A 23104-nucleotide genomic window follows, 5' to 3' on the forward strand; every position below is an offset into this window, starting at 1 on the left:
TTACATATTTTGTTGTCTTTTTATAACCATATATCATATCCATTTAAGATAGTTGTGTGTTACACCTCTTGAATCAAAGGAAATATAGAATGTTTCATGTACAGAGTACCACCAAAACAAATAATGGTTATAATTCCTTTGAAACTTTTGATGAATCAAATTACTGAGTTTTGAGTCCTACATTTGAATGGATGATTCTATTAAACAAAGATATAGCCATTTTAAAAATTGTGAAAGTAATATCAGTACAAAACACGATTTAAGGTATTGGTAGTTATAATGGAAGGTTGGCTGAAATTAAGGTTGTACTAAATAGAGGAAGCTGCATTATAAATAATATTTAACAAAAATCTACAAGTATATCATACTGTCTCCATCTCTAAAGAACAAGTCTTGAAGGACATAAGGAAAATATATTTTGTCAATTGTATCATATAACCGTTAGGGTTCATCAATGTTTAGGATTAAGTACTTAGTGTTATATTGTTTAAGGCATTTCTAGAACTCTACTAAAAGCAAACCTTTTAATTTATCCAGGCGACTTCATAGCAGTAATGTTCTTTCTGAGAATTTACCCCAAAATTTAAAAAATGAAATACAATTTTTAAAAAAAAGATTTTTGTTTGAAAAGTAAAATTTGCATTTCAAATTTAAAGATTTTACATGCATTTCTTCAAAAAAAAAAATACATTTCTGACTTTTCTTCATATAGAAAAAAAAAATTCTATTATATAAATTACATCTTTTGTTTCGAGACAAATCCCTGATCCTTAATCAAAATATTTTTATTGAAGAAAATTTTCTTTAAATCTTTTGAATTCATGCTCTGTTTTTTAGAATTTTAATATGGGTCTTCTTTTTTTTTTCAGAATTTATTGAAATGAATATACACAGTATGATGCAGCATTTTGAGAGTTTTTGGATGTTTAAGTGATTCAATTCTAAACAAATTTATCTCATTTTTATTTTAATGATATTTTAGTTACTTATAACTAAAAAGTTTTCTGCTATTACCTTCGCAATAAAAAAATTACTGAAGCATTTTTTGCAACTCAACTAGTTAATAAAAATTAATACTAACAAAACTGCTGTTTAAATAACCTTTAATTTAACACTTACACATGGGATTTAGAATAAAATTAGTACTTGCCTTAGTACTCCCAAACTTAGCATGAGGGCAAAAAGTAATGATTTTTTTATTGTATGTCAGTAATGTGATCAATACAAACCAGACACAGTATAAATACTCAGGCCATTGATGAGATGAACTTGAAACACCTGTATCAGGGACAGGATTTTAATGACACAATTAATAAAAGACTTGCAACAAGAAATAAAAACACAAAACCAATCTAAAGTAATAAAAAAATATATATTTATTCCCCAAATTCTTTTACAAGGTTATCATATCTTTCAAATATCAAAATGAGCTCCTTGTGAGGTGTATATGGAAACAAATCTACAACAGCAGCTTTAACAGGATAAAATGGAATACCTTCATAATTATTAGAAGTGGGTCTGCAGAGTCTAAAACAGAGTTCCAGATTAAATTGTTATGAGAAATCTCAGAAATAACTTAAAAATAGATATAAATTACCAACTAGAAATATACTTACGACACCAAATTGGAGAAGGCTGCATCGGCATTACAGGATATGTATATTAGTTTTCTAATTTTTTTAGTAGATCTAATGACCTTTATCACTTTTTGATCTAAAATAAGACAAGTGTAAAATATGAAAGATTTCAATTAGCCACATATGTATAAATTATAGAAGAAATATCTTTTAATATTACATCTAAATTATTGTAATGAATCTATTACGTTTTCATCTAATGGTCCCTCTAAGCTGTGCATGATGATAAAGATGCACTCATGCTTAGTTTTTTTCTCTTTTGTTAACATTTTAATTATTGAAAGAAATTTTTTCTGATGAAGCCATGGTTTTCAGGGCTTGTTATACTTCTTGATTGTTTGACTATAATAGAGTTAAAACTTAATATCAACTAATGATAGCTTTTCCTTTCTGATTCTTCTGATTTATTTTACTTCCCATAAATTTGTTGTTAAGAAGTAAGTTAAAGAATATGTCCTTTGTTTAATTTATAAATTTTGCTTGCTCTTAGCAGAATGTCTAAGCGATGCATAATGATACAAACAATGATCTAGCTAGAAACATTTTCTGATTTAGATTTGGAAAATCTAGATAGTTTTTAGCTAGAACTTGATGAACCATGAATTTTAATTTATACTGAAAACATAGGTGAAAATAAATTAGAGCTTGTTATTCCATTCTATATCTAGAATTATTGTTTTTAAAAATAATATACGAAAAGATGAAGTGGAAAATCAAATCCTAGAGTCAAGTATAAATAAAAAACAAAAAAATGAAGGAACAATTATTAAAAAAAAGTGAAATTTGACGAGCCAACAGAATTAAAAAGGCCATAAGCAATTTTGCAAAAGTATAACCAACGCACAAATTTTGCTCATCTTGATGAATTTTAAAAAACTATTCCTGGAGAATAAGTCGAACATCTCGTCAATATATACTCATTTTATGCTGTGTAAAATTAATATATTTCCAAAAATGATGCTTTACTTTTTCATGAGCGTCTAAGTGGATACCGATTAGTTACAACTAAAGATAAGTATAGGAACACAGTTAAAGCAATCTTGACCGCAGTCAATAAGAAATGCATCTGTCAAACGATAATGTTTCATAAATTCAGCATTAAAAAAGCACTAACAAATTTTATTCACCCAATTTTTTTATTTTATTGTCTTGATATTCTTTAGTAGTAAATTTATCATATTTGAAATTATTTAGTTTACCCTTTCTTAATTTAAAGGGTTAAAAAGATGTTAAGCGTGAATTTATTTTTGTTTAAACAGTATAATGAACAACTACCTGTTACTTGCATAACTTGAAAACTAATTAGAGCGATCACTGTTCTAAGGAGTTAAAAAGGATTTTTTCATAGTTTATTCATTTACTTGAAATTTTGGACACACTGTGTCATATTATGATTAAATTTTAGTTTATTTGTAAAATATTTCTGTTTCATAACACTCAATCAAAATACAGATAAGCAAAAAGGAAACAAGTACTTACGCAAACCTGCTCTCGGTGGGTCTACAACTGCAACAATTTCAGATGAATCACACTTATCTATTGCAGTGTGTATCACATCCTCAGCTTTACCACAAATGAATTCAACATTGGATATATCTATTCATAAAAATATAAATTTTAGTATAATTTACTAAAATAATCTTGTCATGGTTTAAAAATTTTTCATTGAATTAAACAGTTAATAAGCTGAAAAGGAGAAAAAGAACATTTTTTATACAAATATTTCAAAAGTTATGAATTAATTTTAATTTGATTCTTTTATTTTATAGAATTGACAAAATATCTTGTAATGCATAGCTTTTCTTTCATTAAATAAACTTAAATATCAGAGTTCCCACTCTTTTATCAAAGCAAAAATTAAGAGCTTTTTGAAATTTTAAAAATAGTTTAATAATTAATTATCATCAAATATACATCCACAACAACAATGCCAATTTTTTTCCTTTCTAAAAAATAGTTTAAAATAAAATAAAAATTAATTATATGCAAAGTACTGATATAATTGCATTTATTACAGAACTGTTTGGTATTTAGTACAATTGGGAATTTTAAAATATGTTACAGCTTTCAAAAAACTTAGTATTACTACTTATTAGACATTGTAATATTATACACATTTATTTAATTATTCACGTTTTCTAGAAATAGTTTCCGTTATGAACTCAAGCTCAAAAAGCTTTTCTATTACTTCTTATTTATAGGCATGTGGGCTACCAGTAGAATTGAATTCTGTTGATTCTACAGGTCAATATTGAACTTCTACTTAAGTACTTTAGAACTGTCCAAAAAATATACATAATTCTTCCCTGTGCTGTAACCCACTCCCCTTCCCTCACACTCTATTCTGTAGTTTCAGAATGCTTTATTCTGCACATGAGGTCTCATTCTAAGCCAAAGGCAAGAATATATCAATGAAAAAACATATATATTAATGAAAAAAGGGCATGTGTTTTCTTCTTCTTGCCAGAAGCACCCTTCTGGCACTCTCTTTCTCCCCTCTCAAATGTCCCTCAATGTTAAGTCTCATTCTAAGCGAAGGAAAGAGGGACTTTTTGTTTCAAATATCTGTCTAAGACTAAAAATTTTTCCACAACTATCAATACTGAAAATTAAAGACTATTTTTATCCAAACCCTTATTTTTCAAAATATAAATTACGCAGTTTTAAAGGAATGCAGGAAACCCTAATAATAGTAAACTCTTGAAATACAATAAATAATTCAATACAATATGTGCACCCATTAGTGTGAGAAATATGCTCTTGTGAAATGCATTCCTTTAGGGTTTTTTTCCAAAGAAATATTACAATGCTTCAATTAAGAAAATGCTTTTGAGTGAGCTTTTCAGTAGTTAAATACGATATGTTCATTACATTTTTCAGGTGCTTTTTCCATATTTATTATTGACAAAAATCTACCCAGAATTTGAACACAATAGCAGTAAGCTCTGTTCAGGACTGAAAAAAGAATTTAGATTTCTTTCTTTTGCGATAACAAATCCCAGCTTTAATTAAATTAACTTGTGGACTTTACTCTTACACTTGCAAGCACTAATGGTTACTGCACAAACTTAAATACTTCACTTTGCAAACCAAGTTTGAAATGTGCAAAGTTACTTAAGTTTGAATGTATCCAAGAATTCGGCAACATTAATAATTGCAAATAAATTATTAATAATTAATTGCTCATAATAATGATTGAAATAAAGAATTTTTTTTCCTTTTCCCAAAAGTGTGCAACACAAAAACCATTTATTTTCATCATAGAACCAGTGTTCTCATCTTAGCAAAACTTTTAGAACCATAAATTTTCGTTCAAATATTTTAGCTACTAAATATGTAGAACACAATTGCTCGGACTTATTGGTCTTACAGGTTTTATTGTAATGATTACTCTTGTTTGTTACAATAATGCAAAACATTTTTTCAAAGGGATATATTTTGTTACAGTGTCATACAGTAAGCACTGAAATACAGTAAAAGCTCAACTTGAAAAAAGGTAAATGACAAAAGCTTTAATTAACTAATATAGTAAATTATAATTAATTGATGTTCAAGATTTAATATAACAAATTATAATTGAACAATTAAAATGAAATATTATTTTTAATTTCAGAATTACTTTGTTTAGAATAGGAAGTTTTAACAGTTTCCATTACAATTTTATTAATCTCACTGAATAAACTCATAATAGTTTGGGATAAATAAAAATAGAAAAGTTTTATAGCACTGAATTAAAAAAATAATTAGTACGACAATTAGCTAATATTTCTTTAAGCCAAAATGTATCCAAATATGTAATTGAATTCAAGACTTCCTCAATCAAATAATTTTTAAGTTGATTTTCAACAATCTCGAAATGAAAACACAGTGAATATGCCACTTGACCTTTTCGTAAAAAAGTAATTTAGTGAATGAATATTCAATTCACTTTTAAAAAATATATATGATTTCTGTATTATTAATTGGAATCTAATATTTTTAATATCAGGTGAAGATCGTGAAACTACAAAACTCCACCCGACAAGATTTGTTGCTGCATTTGCTGAAAATAATAAATAAGTGAATGACCCCTTAATTCATCACCATAAAAGAACTTAATAACGTAAAATTAATAACTAAGTTTTTTGTAGTTGTTGTGGTAAAATGATTGAATTCCCAAAAATGCATTAGACAAAATTTCTTTTTGAAACATTTCTTTTTTTTAAATCTAGTATATAATAAGCAGTTTTACAAATTTAAATAATAAACTTAATGTAAAATTCTAATCATGAATACACACAAAAAAACAAACAGTTTTAGTTAGCTTTTAAGCACGTCTTGAATATTTATACACAGAGTTAATACAAACATTGAAAATGATACCACATTAAATGCCTTTGAGAATTTATTGAATTCATACCATGGAAAGAAAAATTCACAAATATTGCATAATCATTTTATTATAAATATGGTATGTAAAACAATTCTTACTATTGACTTGTGCATTGATTCTTGCATTTTCAACAGCTTCAGAAGAAAGTTCAATGCCTACAACTTTACATCCAGCCTATGTAAAATAATTCCTCAGTTATCATAAAAATCAGCATAAAAAAGACAAAGATACTACAAAAGAATTTATATTCATCAAAACTAGCCACAATTGAAAAGCTGTCATAGATTCCAAGACCATGTTTGGTTAGCTGTCAATATAAAATAAATATTTATTTTGTCAATTTTCAAAAAAAAATGAATTTTTTTCTTTTATGAAGATTAGACCATTATATTGAAGATTAAATTCAGTACTTTTCATTATAAGATTTAAAGATAAAAAAAAAAAACAGTTCAGAACATAATTACATGATAAAACAAAACAAAAAAATTTCATATTACCTTAGCTAGGCATAAACTGATGGTCCCAGTTCCACAGCATATGTCAAAAACAGTCGAAGATGCTGAAGGATTAACAAAATCTGTAATCATTGAATAAAGAATCTCTGTGGCAGGAACATTGATTTGGAAAAAGGCCTCAGGACTCACTTGAAATTTCATCCCAAGTAAAGTTTCCTCTAAAAACTAAAAATTCATATGTCATAAAACTTAAAATGAAAACATAAATGCTGATTAACAGATTAGAAAAAAGAAAGCTAAGCCATTTTTAATATATATATATATACATACAGTGTGCAAAAAAAACGGCTACCCTGAATAACTTATAATCTAATGAATGAATCTTCACTTTTAAAGTATCAATCTAGGAGGTGATCTCAAATATACTAACTGATACATGTAGAGGATATTTTAAGTTACGAAATCAGACACAAAAACATACTTTTTCCGAATAAACATACCTTTTTTTTTTTGGCAGATTCGGATTTCTGACCTCCAAAATATGGGGGTAGCCTCAATCTGGGAAATATAGTCATGATAGAGTCAGGAGAGCAATCCAAAGTTTGAACCCCTTAATGTTAATTTCACTTTTTAAGTATTTCGTTATATCTCGAGAAAAGCGAATTGAAAATTTCTTTACAAGCAATTATAAAATTCGTTTACCCAAAGATAATTCCATGCAAAAAATAACTTTTAGTAAATATTTATTATATTTAATAATTTTATTTAAGAATAGTCACAAAAATTTTGAATAGTTAAGTATACAACTTTTTGCATCATTCTCAAGAATGTAATTTTATATAGCAAAATACAAAATTTAAGCAAAATCGGTCGAATAGTTCCTGAGAAATTGAATTTTAAAAGAGTCAGATACTTAAAATTTGATTTCTCAGTAACGATTCAATTGATTTAACTCAAATTTTCATTTTGCTATATAAAATTACATTCTTTAAAATGCTGCAAAAAATTATATACCTTACAATTCAAAACTTTTTCAACCATTTTTAAATAAAATAATAAATAGTTACTGAAAGTTACTTTCTGCATGGAATTATCTTTGGATAAACGAAGTTTATAATTGTGTGTAAAAATTTTAAAATTCGCCTAAAAAATTCTTGAGATAGAGTAGGGGAGCACAACCTTTTTGAGTGGAGGGCCACATGTAGAAGAGATTGACCAATGAAGGGCCCTATGCCAAAGTATTTAGACAGATATATTGACAGCAATTGTAGGTAGTAATTGTTATACATAAATATCATTGTTTTAGGCACTAAATCCTTTTTGTCAGTTAACCTTGTAATATCTATGCATAAAATTAAAAACTTTTAAATGTTTAAAATTAGAGACTGCAAAACTGATTACTAAAGAAGAAAAAATAGAATTCGAAAATCAGAATAAATTTATCAGAAAATTTTTTACATAAATTTAAATAATTAAAAAACTACGGGACATAAAATTCATGTTTTTTTTATCATATTACATAATACAAAAGTCCATTTAAACATAAATTTTAATATTAAAATATTTGTTCATAGAATTAAATTTTAAAAAAATTAATATTCTAGTTATTAAAATAAATGCAAGTTAAATATTTTGAGTTTTTTGGTCAGGTATTTTGTGATCATGTATTCTGTATTAAATTACTTTTCTTACATTAAATTACTATTTTTTAAAATATTTAATGGCTTGGTGCTCTCTTTACTTAGAATTATGTATACTATTTAATTTCATACAATATTATTCTACTTTTATATTCAATTATACTTTATATAATACCCAAAATATATGTATTAAAAATAATTTCTTGTGTCAGGAAAATTTCTGCAGACTTTTATTAGATCGCAGTTTAAACACATTCTGAATTTATAACATAGTCGTAAATCAAAAGTGGTTTTTAAAAAACACAAAAACAGAGAAACAAAGATTATTTTATTTAATGCAAAGGGTGCCAGTCCAGACCTGCAGCAACGAGGTGTCTACATGAACAATGTTAGATTAAGAGAAGGTAAGATTTGACCCTGGAGAAAGTTTTTATATCTTTCTTGACAATATATTTAAATATTAATAGAACTTAGTAACGTAGGACTGATCAAGTTACTAAAGACACATTATCACTTTATCTAAGATAATTACATCATTATTATTACTTGTTTTGTAGTAAAGGTTTTAACTGATTTTGCATTATATATAAGCTCTGTTGATGGATTAGATTTAATACATAATTCTTTTAGCAATACATACATACATTACCTAGTAATCCAAATCAAAATAAAGCTCTAAATTAAGACACAAAGATTTCTATTTTATAATATGCCAGGATTTGTAAATTATACCAGCTAAAAAAATTTCTTAATATGCATGAGAAATCAATAAATACATAATTATAACATCTGTTTTTTTTTTTTTTAATTTACATTGGATCTGTTACATTAACTCTCATGATAAAACTGAATTGATTTTTTTTAAAAATACGCACATAAATTACAACAACTGAATTGGTTTGGTCACTCAACACAGATTTATCTGTCACCAGAGCAATAGTAAAGATATTTAAATAAAACAGAGTTTCTTAACAAAAAAACAAGAATATTTAAATAGCATTTATTTAAAAAATTTTACCTTTTTGCCCATCAAATGAGTCAAATTGGTAGTTTCTTCATGAGAGGCCTTTTTTGAAAATAAGTGGAAGTATATAGAAGTTATAGAACAGGTGGAACCTTCACCAGCTTCATAATAATCTTTTAATTTCCTTTTTTCATCTTCTAATTGTTCCTAAAAGAAAATCAAATGGGAACATACAACCATAAAATTAAAAAAAAACAAGAAGAAAGATGATAAAACATTTCTTATTTTCATACAAATACCTCACAAAGAAATGTAAAGTGAATATTAAACTAGAATAATAATATATTTTACCTCTGACAAGGACTGAGGGTGCATCACAACTATCAGCAATATGTCATCGTTATTTGAAGTTCGTACAGTTAATTGTCTCCAGTAGCCCCCATGTGTTTCAGGATTATATACATCTAACTCAGAAGTTCTAATGTATTTTTCAAAGCTCTATTAAAGAAATATTATATTCATAAATTTTTAGAGAAGCAAAACAATTTTTTATTCATTTAAAATGGGCTTTACACAGAGGCTATTAAAATAATATCCAAGCTACAAAGGGAGATGAATTAGAGATATGCTTATTTTAGTTAACAAAGAATGACAGTATAAGCAATGATCATACATGAATACAGATATAGCATGAATTTAAAAAAAAAAGATTTTTAAATAAATGTGTTTTCAAACCATGAGTTTGATAACACAAATTTTGGTATTTTAGCATCTCTTTGGATTGAAATTAACATTAAACAAGCAATTTAATACTAATATCTATAAAGCTTAAGAAATATTCCTTACATTTAAAATATCTTTGATGTTCTCACACTCTGAGTTTGATAACACAAATTCCTAGTATTTAATGATCTCTTTGAATTGAAATTACTGTTAATTTAGCAAATGTAAAACTAATATTTAAACTTAAAAAATATGCCTTATAATAAACCCTTTATAAAGCTTAAAAATATATACCTTAACTGCCTTCAGCATTTGTGGTGGTATATTAATACAGTCATCTGGCTCAGCCACACTCATTGAGCCTTCTTTGTATGCACTGAGTCTAAATCCAACAGTTTTTTCTTTTGTATGTAAATGTCTTCCAACAGTGAATTCACTTTTATTTCTGTATGCAACTGTTACAGGAGAAGGCTTAATAGGTATAAGAGGACAACACTGGTGATTATTTTCTTTCCTAAAAATATTTTTTAAAAATAGACATATATTAAAATTAAATAACACTAAAAACAAAATTTTATAAGAATAAAAAACATTTATGTCAAGTTCCCCCTTTTAGAGACAATTCTAATAATACATCATAAACTTTCATAACTGCTTTTATTTACAGTCATATTGAATAACATAGGAAAAACTTGGTTTCTTAATACGGAAAGCTACCAGCTCCAAATTCTGAAAAAGCTAGCTCTGCACTTTATGTTTGTTAACAAGTTTGAAAACTACACTTCACAAGACAAAGTGAGAGATTATAATAGAAATAAAATTAGTGCACTTACTGAATGATTATGATCATGATGTTATAAAATTATAATAAGTCAGTGCTTTCACTACAGCGCGAGAACGCGAGAATCTCGCATATTTTTTTCTTTTCTCGCAGTAAAAAATGATTAACGCGAGAAGTTCGCGCACTCTATTAATCAATTTCAAAATGCACGAATTTTGGAAAAAATTTTGTCTCTTGCCATTTTGAATAAAATCCGTTTCACTTTTCTTCCTTGATCTTTCATTATTTTGAACATCGGTCCTTGTTATTTAGGTTCCCTATTTATCAGTATTGTTCAGAACCGGTGCGAACAGCAGAACACCACCCCCGAACCACGGAATTCCTTTCAGAACACATTTCTCTGCAACCACGTGTTCACCGTAGGTAAGGTTTCTTCATGTAAGACGTTTGCATATTCTGTGCATGAATGTAAGATGGACAAATACCTTCTACTCCGACATCTATCCCTTCTACGCGACATCTTCTACTCCGTAACGGACAAATGAAAATTAAACAAATGTCGGTAGAAACGGTCAAAACGAAACAAATACGGATATTTTTCAGCCAAATAAATATAATAGCCAATGAAAAATTAGATATAGAACATTTTCCATATGATGATGCAGCAAAAATATTCAATTAGANACGGAAAGCTACCAGCTCCAAATTCTGAAAAAGCTAGCTCTGCACTTTATGTTTGTTAACAAGTTTGAAAACTACACTTCACAAGACAAAGTGAGAGATTATAATAGAAATAAAATTAGTGCACTTATTGAATGATTATGATCATGATGTTATAAAATTATAATAAGTTATTAACTATATTTTAATTTTATTTATTAACTATATTATTTTCTATCTTGATAAATCCACTCAAAAAATTTCCAGCCAAGCGCAATATCTCCTTTGAATAACATGGGAGAAGATTTTGCTGTATGAAAAAAAACTCAAAGTAAGTTAGAGGTGGATAGGTAAAAATTTATTCAATGTTTTGTGATAACAATGCTACCAAAATATTCATAACTAACAAGATCAAGTTATCAAAATGAAACAAAATAAAAATAATATTTAAAATAAAAGATAAGCAGTTTCATAATAAATAAATCATATTAGTTTACAGTGCATTTCAAGCTTTTTTTTTTTTTTAAAGTGCTAAATTTTTTACATGAAATGAACTATTAAAAAAAATATATTTACTCTTTAAGTACACTATAACCATAAAAAAATATCGATATTTTACTGAAGGTATCAACAATGTCTCCTAATTTTATTTCTCAAATACTACTTTATAAAAATTGTCTCATTAAAAAATTTTGCATTGCTTTGCATTCATTGTGGGAATCATCTTCCTTTAAAAGCTATAAATTTTTTGACATCAATTCTATAAGCGAAACATATATTAATAATGGTGATGTTAAGCCAAAAGCTTTGAGATAAAATTTATAAAACTGTTCCCTACAAAGAGTTTGTCTTTGAAAAGTTTTGTTTTAGCAAGACAATTACTGTATGGATTTTTCTAAAAAAAAAATCAGTTTGCAGTGTTTGTCATAGGTCGAAGAGAAAGGGCGAAATCGGAATAACTAGACATATGCATTACAAATTAGGCAATTAATTATAGTGATGGAGAAAATGTTTCACTCACTTGAATTTGGACAAGATAGGTAAATAGCCATTGTTCATTTTCTCAATATGTTTACTTAATTTCATTAAAAACTTATGAATGTCATTTTCTTTCAGCTTCAACTGTTCTTCATATGGAACATTCCAGTATGGAGTGACTGCATTCTTTAATCTAGAATAAATAAATAAAAAATAAGGTAAAATATTTTACAATGTATATGCATGATATAACTATACAAAGTTTATCTGTATCACTGCTACATCAACAAACTTCTAGGGGAGGTAGGGGTATGATACCTCATAAGGTTTAACAACTGCATAGGAACCAAATATCATTTCTGAAATGCTATTGTACACTGCTAAAGACGCTTCCCTATTATAAATTGTTTCTACGTGAGCATTTGACCAAGCACTTTTATTTATCAAAATTATGCTAATTTCCTGCTAATTTTATGTTTTCTACTAATTGTCAAAAATGACATTTAAATATGTTCAGTATTAGATAGTTTAAGCCTAGTTTAAAGATTTGACGACTAATTTTACAAATTTATGGTAATCGGTCCAGTTTTAATAGGCATTAAATATACTAATATGGTACAAAATATTATATTAGTACATTTGGTACCTATTAAAACAGCAATACTGCGTAATTTTAAAATAGATACTGTGGAAAGAGGGTTTTATAGCCCCTTCGAAATGGATATGAACAGAAAAAGCTTTGGGGTAAACTTGATTACCATGAGTTCACCTTAAGCAAGAACATCCTGCTAAATGATATTGAATCATTATTTTGATGGGCTAAACAAAAATGTGTTTTGCTTAGTCAAATAATGTATCCAGAAAGAGCTGTAAATAATAAGAAAGAAAAATTGAAATTAATTTTACTATATTTGTATTAGCACATGTCTTTCAGTATTGGGCATATTTTTATTGTGTTGCTCAGTACTGATTTATTGAAAACTAACTTCCTATTTTTACCCCATACAAAGAATGGGTATTCAGCTAGTACGTAACATAATGAACACTATTTAGTCAAAGTCACTTGTAGATAAGCAAAATTCAGAAAGGTTGTTGTTGCGCCATTTAAAATATTATTAAAGGTGTTACGAGACTAGAGAAAATACACAGAATTGATTTGAAAGTTGGTTTTGATGGAGCATGTACTAAAAGACACATTGCACCAAACAATGGGTTTTAAAGCAGACCAAAAGGTATGAAAGCATAGAGAAGGTGGACTACAGAATAGGGCATAAGCAATCTGAAAAAGTAATGGCTGATTAAAAAGTTCTAACCCAAAAAAATTTATAACCGTAAAATTTTATTTAAATGTCGCAAATTTCTCAAATTTTTAAATATTTTAATTATTTAATCCTTATCCTAATTTTAGAATTATTTTTGTAAATTAATTACGCAAAATTCTAAATAAGATAAGTTTAACTTTGGAACTTATTTATTGACAAATCAATAAAACTAAGATGATATAATAATTATTTGTTAAAATTAGTTATAACTTCAACAACTTTGTAAAGAAATATTTTTCTTTTTAAAAAAGAAAAAATCAATATCATTTTTTCAGTTAACGGTTACTTAAGTTTTAATAGTGTAGTTTAGTTTGAATAGTTTTTATTTTTAATTTAAAAGAAAAGTTAATTTTTAAAAAGTAGCACTCGTCTTTTCAATTACACATTTATGAAAATGTTCAGAGCTTTAGGACGGCTGGAAATGGCTGTAAACATAAAAAGTAAATTATTTCTGCAACAGCATTGCACACAGGCTGTGGGTACCATGCAAGCTGGTACTCATGGATCGGCTCAGTACCTTAACTAATGAGTCATCGAGGCTCGGGTGTAAAGATAGCTCAACCAAATAAAAATATTAATTATCTCAGCTACTTATATTAATTAGTTTAGTGTAAATTATGAAGATGCAAAATTATAATTATCATTATTATTTTAATTTCAAAATAACTATGAAAAACTCTATTTACATTGATTGGCTCGATGACTTTTCCCTAGTTATAATTAAACATTTATTAATATATAAATAAGCATTTATTAATAAATAATGAATCTATTCAGTAGCAACCTGTATTTTTTAATGTCAATCATAAAACACAGTTATTATATCCATAATGTTACCCATAATGAGTTCCCAACTCATTATGGGTAACTAACATTAAATTGGATAAAATTGTGGAAAATAAATCAAATAAAAAAGAAACTAGCCTCAACTCTACAGACATATCCTCTGCCTTAGGTTTTTTAGAGTCAATGCAATCTTCTGAGTCACCGGCTTTTCGTTTTCGAGCCATAGGATCAGCAGCTGGATTCGCTTTCTTAAATTATACAAAAGCATTATTAGAAAAGTAATACAGATTTGAACAAAGAACAAAAAGAGTTACATAATCATTTAAACATATTGAAACAAAAGGTAATATAGTAAAATAAAATAACAGATAATTAAATATCACCAGCAACAACAAGAAGTAAGAAACCAAAATGAGGCTGCTTTTTATCAGTAAAAATTGTTTTTTGATTTATTAGTTTCAGACTGTTGAATGCAATACATAAAAAGCAGACATTGTCCTAGTTTACTTTCTTCACTTTTTTTAATAAATTTCACACTGTAGAGTACAAGTACTGTGTACAAACTGTAGTACATACAGTGATACATTTATTAGTGAATTAAATGTATTTGATCCCTTTCTTCTTTTTTTTTCATTTTCAATTTTTTAATTATTTCATTTAGGTAGCAAAATATATTAATTTAATAAGTTTTTTTCAATATGCACACGTTTATAACCATGTTCAAAACAGTTATATACAAACTGAATAAAACTATTGTTAATGTGGTTAACATGTGTGCACATTAAAATAATAAAATCATAAATACGTTAAATTGTGTTTATATTCAGAGAGTGATTTGCAAAAACATATGTCTTGAAACAAATTTGAATACAAAGTGTATAATAATATATAATTTATGGTTCTAAAAAGTTCCTTTTTTAATAGAAATTTTTTTATATTTGAGTAAACTGTGATTTGGCAAAGTATTAATTTTTTTGTATTTGTGATTCATAAAAGCCACAAACAATAATTTACATTGCTAATCAATGCTGACTTCAAAACCTTTTTTTATTATTCAAATAAAAAAATAAAAAACAATGAAAAACAATTTTTTTTGACACATTTTATGATAAAAAGATTGAAATTACAATAATCTTGAAATTTAAAGAGTCAACATAAACTAGTTACCTACTATTTAGGAACTGATAAATAACTTTTATTATTAGGAACTACTGTTTTCCTTCACAAAATAGGAAATATAAATATATGTATACATATATTACTGAAATGATTTTCTCAAGGTTAAATGTGGAAATTTGCTAGTTTATGGGAAACATGAATCGAGGTTTGGCTATAACTCATACCATAAATATTATCACTATCATGAATCAATGTTACAGGGACAGCAGCCAAATTTTTCAGAAAATACTAAGGAAAGTAGGAGAACTTTTTTTAAAAAGAAAAAAAAAAGGGAAAAAAGAGGAGAGCAGAAAAACAAATAAAAATTCTCTTTTAAGTTTTTAAATTCTCCGGAATATTAGTTTAAATCATAAAAAATATCTACTTCCCTACATAGACAATATAAATTTTAAAAAGAATAATTAAAAATAATATTGTTGAGAAAATCAAAAATTCTCTAAGACAGATATTTTATTCTTTTTATTGAGGCTTTAACAATAAAATTTGTGATGCATAACTAATATAATATACAAGTTGTATAAAAAATATATTATATTTATATAAATTTAAAATCTTTTACTTCCCAAAGGAAAAATCTTTCTGCAAGAAATCTGTAACATACTGTAACAATGTGGCCGTGATTCCGATACAGGATTATTAATATTATCTAGTGTTTGGTTTCAACATTTAGCTAAAACATTAATTGAAATCAGAAGGGAAAATACATGTATCACAATCTTATTCCTCTTTATGCTGTGCGATTTTATTTCTCATCCACTCCAGTTGAACATGAATTGGAAAGCAGACATAGAAGCTGACGTACTAATAAGTATTCATGCTCTACCCACTGCTCACACCTCATTCAAAACGAACGAATTGAAAAATAGGTGCAGTTGCAATACTTGACCTCGAGTCATAAAAAAAATATCAAAGTAGAAAATAATAGGAAAGAACAGGGGGAAAAGATCGGCAGCCCCTTATATTCTTTCTTTGCTTAGATAAATTCTTTAAATAAATTTAAACTCTGGCATATCAAACTAAGTAAAAATTTTTTAGAGAAGAAAGACTCTAAATTTGAATTACAAATGCAACCATAATAAACAAACCTATCACTCTATATAATAGCATGCTCTCCATTTAAAGTTTAAAAAAATCATCCACACAGATTATTTAATTTCTATATTTGAAGATAAAAATTTCTACTATAGTAAAATCCTAGTTATTGAATAGCTCAAATTAATTATTTACAAATCAGTTTTATAACCTATGTAATATTCATCTTTAACTTTGAATAATGATTATATGTGTGTCTCGTCCATTCTGCAATCATGGTTAACTACTAATTAGAAAATTATATAATTAACAAGCATTAATAGCTTTGATAAAGGCTGATCTTTTTGATCCTCTTTTTAAAAATGCTTATTTTAATATTAATAATTAAGTTTAATTTTATGAATTGACTTAACATACAGGTAATTAAAGTGTAATGATTAATTAATACAAATAAATTGGTGCAAAAGTCTGAAAAAAGTTTCTTCTGACATCATGATACAAAATGTTATAAGTACATCATATATTTAAAACTTATTTTAACACAGGATTACTTTTTATTTATATTTTAATCTTAAAAAAATGCTTAAGGATTTTTTTTTCTTCATAGAAAGCAAATTAAAGGCACTGACTATTCAATGGCCATACACTCAAATCTAGCCAGCAAGGTGACTCTCCAGTCTCCAAACACAGCTTTTTCACCAAGGGTTCACTTTTTTAGGCTAGACTACATATGTATTTCAATAGAATAGCTCTTTAATATAACAGAGGAGAAAAAAGAAACCAATTTTAGAAAAACCTAGGTTTTACTCAGTAAAATTCACCCGGGTTTTACTGGGTAAGTGGGTTTTTTGCAACTCTGCTTTGAAATAAATTCAACTTAGGAAAAAAATCTCATTTAAAACAAAAGTTTAATTAGAAAAAACAATTTAATTATAATTTTTTTAAAGCATGATATTTCCAAATAATGTAAGCTCACAAACATAACAAAAATGTATTACTTTTGCTGACAGACTTTTCCCTTTCCAAAAATAACCATTTAACTTCTCAAGGGCATTATTTCTGTCTTCTTCATTTCTAAAAATTAGAAAAAAAGATTAAATATGTACTATCAAAGAGGGATAACAATTATAAAATAATTTATGCAAATTTGTAAGCATATCAATGTCCGTATAGTCAGTCTGATGCAAGTCAAAAAAATATTAAAAATACATAAAAATATGTTTTAAAACACCAACTAAAAATAAATAAATAATTAAATGAATAAAAAAGTATTCTTTAAAACTCCAACTATAAATAATGTTTAGAAATAATGTTAATGCAATAAATAATGTTTCAGAAAAAAATGACATAATCTTTCATATTTACAGATGCAAAATGTTCTGAAAATAAAATCTACATATTCTGAAAACGTAGTTAGCATAAATAAAATATCCATAAAATATTAAGTTATAATTAAATAATTTGAAAAAGTTAAAAAGCGGTAGTCACAACAGTAATTGAACTATGCGTCCCAGTATACTTTTTTTTTTAAAAAAAAAAAAAGGTTTATTTGAGCTACTTATCTTACAGATTCATGTGGTTCCCGATCACTTTTTCAACAATTATTGTTTTAGTCACTATTTTGGTCTGATTTTTGTCCAACCCCAATATTTATCAGAGTTCTCACTCAATTTCAGGGAAAAAATTCCTTGACTTTTCCAGGCAAATCAGGAAAATTTCAATGAAAAACCAAATCATATTTCATCTATACCATGCATTTTTTCATCAGACAACTTTGATTTTTTATTTGCAATGTCAAATATTAAATTTTGTGAGCAAAGAAATATCATTGAATGAGTACAGAAGCATGGAAGTTTCAATAAAACATGAAATTTTTACAACAAATAGTTATAATAGATGATAGAATTATTTAACTTGAATCTCAATAACCGATTACTGTTACTGACAATTCCGAGACTGGTTATTTTCCAGGTATGATGTAGAAATTTTCCAGAGTTTTTTTTTTTTTTTAAACTTCAATTTTTACCTACTATTCTCTGCGTTTAAGAGGCAAAATAAAATTCTACAACGATTCCAGGTTTTCCTGCTCTCCCTGACCTGAGAGAGCCCTTTTATAATAGGATTTTATTATACTTTATAGGTTTCAAACTAGAGTAATGTATCACTCACAAGCTCAATTTGTCATAAACCAACATAGTTTTTTAATAGCTTTATCGTCCATTTGACACGATTTTTTAAACAAAGTGAATTTAATTTTGACTTTGAGTAATCGCTTTTTAGCCGGCTCGATTCGCAAGAATATTGTTGTTCAATCGAAGTTGAATATTGATCTTTTTCCAGTATATTGAATATAGTTTTTCAAATTCCAACATAATACAATGTTATCACAATACACAAATTTTGAATTTATGTAATCTATGTTTGGAATGCTCAATGTATGATAATTCCATTACAAATTCATGTTGTTTTCTGATTGAAATTTATTGTTTTTTCATCAATTATAACAGTAATTTAAACATCCAATATTTATATTATCAAAAATTTAGTGCCCTATTATTTTCCCAATTCTTTCTTTACTGTCCTGACCTGCTATTTTTTAGGCTTAAAATAAAACCTGTAAACAAAAATCAGAACCAAAACATGAACAAAAAAAGTCATTAAAAAACAAACTAATACAACATTAGTAACACTCTATCATAATTTCAACTATTATGTAATTGGCCATTACTTTTATATGGCCTTTTGAGTATTCAACTTATTTTACTTTTAGATAATATATCAAAAGAGGTATAGTACAATTACCAGGACATCATACAATTGTAAATCTTTTAAATAATCATCCCATAGCCTATTAACAATCACATAGCTATTTAAAATTATACTAAATAAAATAGTTATTTCTTAACTTTGTTTTAATTCTAAGTGTATATCTTAGAGCAAAAATTTTATATTTTTTGTATCAAAAAGCATAAAAATTAATTGAAACTAATTTGTGCTGATTACCAAACCCCATCTATCTCTTTCTGTTTTTCTTATTGAAGGAAATTTTAACTTCATTAGACAGATGAATAAAAAAATGAAATGCATGAAAAAATATCAAGAATGAAGTACATGAATAGAATGTAACTATTTTTAATAGAAGGAAATAACTGAGCAAATAAAATAAATAATAGTACCTAAAGCCTTACTTAAATGTGACAAAAGCAAAATGTGGAGGATTACCAATAGCTTTTATTTTGCGTGGGTTCACCCTCAAAGTGGAATTTAGTAACTTTCGAAGTTGCTAAAAAATAAAGGAAAATATAGTACACAGAAATAAAAAGTTTCAAAATTCTAATGAAAGCTTTAATCATACATTTATACTTACACCATAGCCAACATATTTAGGAAGATTAGTTATTTCGATCTTGTAAATTTCAGAAGTGAAATCATTTAGCTTTGTATATGAATAAAGATCAGGCTCTTTTTTAACATCAACGTTTTCAGCAACACTTGAAGTGCTTTGACTTTCAGAAACATCACACTTTTCAAGTTTAACACCAATGCTCGAAGTGTTTTGACATTCAGAAACATCACACTTTTCAAGTTTAACAACAGTGTCAATTGCAACTTCCATGTCACTTTCAAAGTGCTTTTAGCGATGAGATTTATGAGGCAAACCTAAAACAAATCTAATTCCATTGAAATTATGCCTAAAAATTAGCAATATAAAAATTAAAGATGTCATCTTATAAATAATGTTACATATTTTTCATTCAATCCTTTTTTAAATTATGAAATTTAAGAAAATGTATAAAAACATTTAACAAAGTGAAGGATAAAATAAGTATGGTAATAAAGACAACTTTAATTTGTGTTAAAACAAATAAACCAGAATAGATAAACAGAAATATTTTATACCATTTACCAAGTAAATGTTATTAAAAGATGAGATTTATGAGGCAAACCTAAAACAAATCTAATTCCATTGAAATTATGCCTAAAAATTAGCAATATAAAAATTAAAGATGTCATCTTATAAATAATGTTACATATTTTTCATTCAATCCTTTTTTAAATTATGAAATTTAAGAAAATGTATAAAAACATTTAACAAAGTGAAGGATAAAATAAGTATGGTAATAAAGACAACTTTAATTTGTGTTAAAACAAATAAACCAGAATAGATAAACAGAAATATTTTATACCATTTACCAAGTAAATGTTATTAAAAGATGAGATTTATGAGGCAAACCTAAAACAAATCTAATTCCATTGAAATTATGCCTAAAAATTAGCAATATAAAAATTAAAGATGTCATCTTATAAATAATGTTACATATTTTTCATTCAATCCTTTTTTAAATTATGAAATTTAAGAAAATGTATAAAAACATTTAACAAAGTGAAGGATAAAATAAGTATGGTAATAAAGACAACTTTAATTTGTGTTAAAACAAATAAACCAGAATAGATAAACAGAAATATTTTATACCATTTACCAAGTAAATGTTATTAAAAGATGAGATTTATGAGGCAAACCTAAAACAAATCTAATTCCATTGAAATTATGCCTAAAAATTAGCAATATAAAAATTAAAGATGTCATCTTATAAATAATGTTACATATTTTTCATTCAATCCTTTTTTAAATTATGAAATTTAAGAAAATGTATAAAAACATTTAACAAAGTGAAGGATAAAATAAGTATGGTAATAAAGACAACTTTAATTTGTGTTAAAACAAATAAACCAGAATAGATAAACAGAAATATTTTATACCATTTACCAAGTAAATGTTATTAAAATTGGCATAAATTTTAAGAAAGTCTCTAACTAGAGATCCCTAAAAATATATCAAAAGGTCTCCGAGACAGGACATTATTAACAAAATAATAACTTTCAAAAGCATTTTTAATATTTATACAGCTTGTACTATAGATAAAATAACAGATGTTATTAAAAAATAGAAAAAAGAAAGAAAATTTATTTCATAATCATTAAATATCACTGATATTAGTTTTTTAAATAATTAAAAAAGAAAACATCAAACAACTTAAACTGTAATATCTAATGCTAGAACTATTAGTAAAAGTAAATTTTCAAAGCCTCCGAAATAAATTACTGTAATTTCCAGTTAACTATCATCTGTGGTGTACAATCTGCAGGTGAGAATATCAGCCCTGAAGAAGAAATTTCAATGGATAATCCACAGATTATTGGTTTGTTTAACGTAAGAGAAATAACAACTAATTCTGAAGCTCCTCCCAACAGCAGAATCTGCATCATACATGAGCAAATGGGCATTGGCAGGGAAGCAGGCAAAAAGACATGCAATCACATTTAGGGAAATTTGCGAAAAACATGATGGATGAGTTTTTTGCAAGTAAATATATTTCAGCAATTAGGTTCCCATTTGCAAAGGTGAAGTTTTTGCATCCAGCGTGAAATGTCTCTCACACTTTTACGACCGACTTTAGTAAATAGAAAATTCACTATTCTGATGCCCAGAAAATAATTTCAGCAGATTATCCCCACTGATGATTTTTCCTGTTTTTTTAAGAGGAAATCCACAAATTATATGAAGGAAATTATAGTTATTGAAATTTTTGAATAACTTTTTGGATGAAAGCTTAAATTACCCCTTTAACACCATGTCTTAGGTTCCTCTGACCACATAAAAAATTTATAACATTAACCTACCACCATATTCATTTATTGTTATTACACCATTAACACAAAAGAGATAAATTTTTATAAATATCAAAAAAATAGCAACTAAACTGAGACCAGATATACTTAGTCTTGGAACAACCTGTGACATTATTAATATGCACCAGTATATGTGCACACTGACATGATTAATAAGCCCCAATATATGCTGTACACTAACATGATTAATATGCACCAATATATGTGTACAGGTTCTTGGATTGCTGATGTAGGAGACAATAATTAGAAACCTAAATAAGTTCTAAATGAAATAATTTCACAGATTTGTGTTTAGTTAAGTTACAGAGTATATTTTCATACTGTTATATGCCATGCCAACCACAATCACCAAGACATTTAATTACAACTATTTTTTCGCTTTAGCGATTTTAGTTTTTCCCAACAATTACATATATGGAGATATCCCACAACTGTATATAAATAATATAGTAAATACTGTAATAAAAAATAAGTATATAAATAATAATAAATAATATACTAATAATAGTATGCTAATATTAATTAATAAACTCACATTAATTAATAATATACTAATTTAAAAATATATAAATAGTAAATTAATAAAATTAGACAAGAATAAGATATTTCTCTTCTTAGACATTTCATAAAAAGGGTAAAAAATTAAAGAAAAATCATTTAAGAATCATTAATAATCATGAAGTTATAACGCAAAGCAACCTTTTTTTTAAAATGCAAACGTCAACAATATATGAATGGGCCAACTTAAGTTATAAATAATTTAAAATCTTAAACACATGCAAATTCAAAAACTTTTTAGGACTTAAAAATCAAAACACCGCAAGTGGGCAACTGCAATAGTTGACGCCTTACACTACTTATTTCTTCAGACTATTTCGTCTAAG

The 23104-nt window shown here is 26.5% G+C and overlaps 1 protein-coding gene across 2 annotated transcripts; it reads right to left on the reverse strand.

Annotated features, from left to right (window-relative positions):
* Positions 1-1353: 1353 nt before the first annotated feature.
* LOC107442601 (tRNA (uracil-5-)-methyltransferase homolog A) lies at positions 1354-23084 on the reverse strand. Of its 2 annotated transcripts, none has more exons than XM_043042155.2 (14): positions 22920-23084; positions 19897-20189; positions 19718-19812; positions 17528-17603; positions 14457-14566; positions 12254-12403; positions 10086-10305; positions 9420-9566; positions 9123-9275; positions 6507-6689; positions 6108-6183; positions 3117-3233; positions 1617-1713; positions 1354-1527 (listed from the first exon to the last, which is right to left on the reverse strand). In XM_043042155.2, exons 2-14 carry the CDS (start codon positions 20143-20145, stop codon positions 1377-1379), a joined length of 1824 nt encoding a protein of 607 aa, XP_042898089.1. In that variant the 5' UTR covers positions 20146-20189; positions 22920-23084; the 3' UTR covers positions 1354-1376. The 2 variants fall into 2 exon arrangements, with proteins under 2 accessions (XP_042898089.1, XP_042898090.1); XM_043042156.2 differs by having other exon boundaries at positions 19897-20200; positions 22920-23065.
* Between the last annotated feature and the right edge of the window lie 20 nt (positions 23085-23104).

The sequence above is a fragment of the Parasteatoda tepidariorum genome, chromosome 4 (genome assembly GCF_043381705.1).
Source record: "Parasteatoda tepidariorum isolate YZ-2023 chromosome 4, CAS_Ptep_4.0, whole genome shotgun sequence".
Classification (NCBI taxonomy): domain Eukaryota; kingdom Metazoa; phylum Arthropoda; class Arachnida; order Araneae; family Theridiidae; genus Parasteatoda; species Parasteatoda tepidariorum.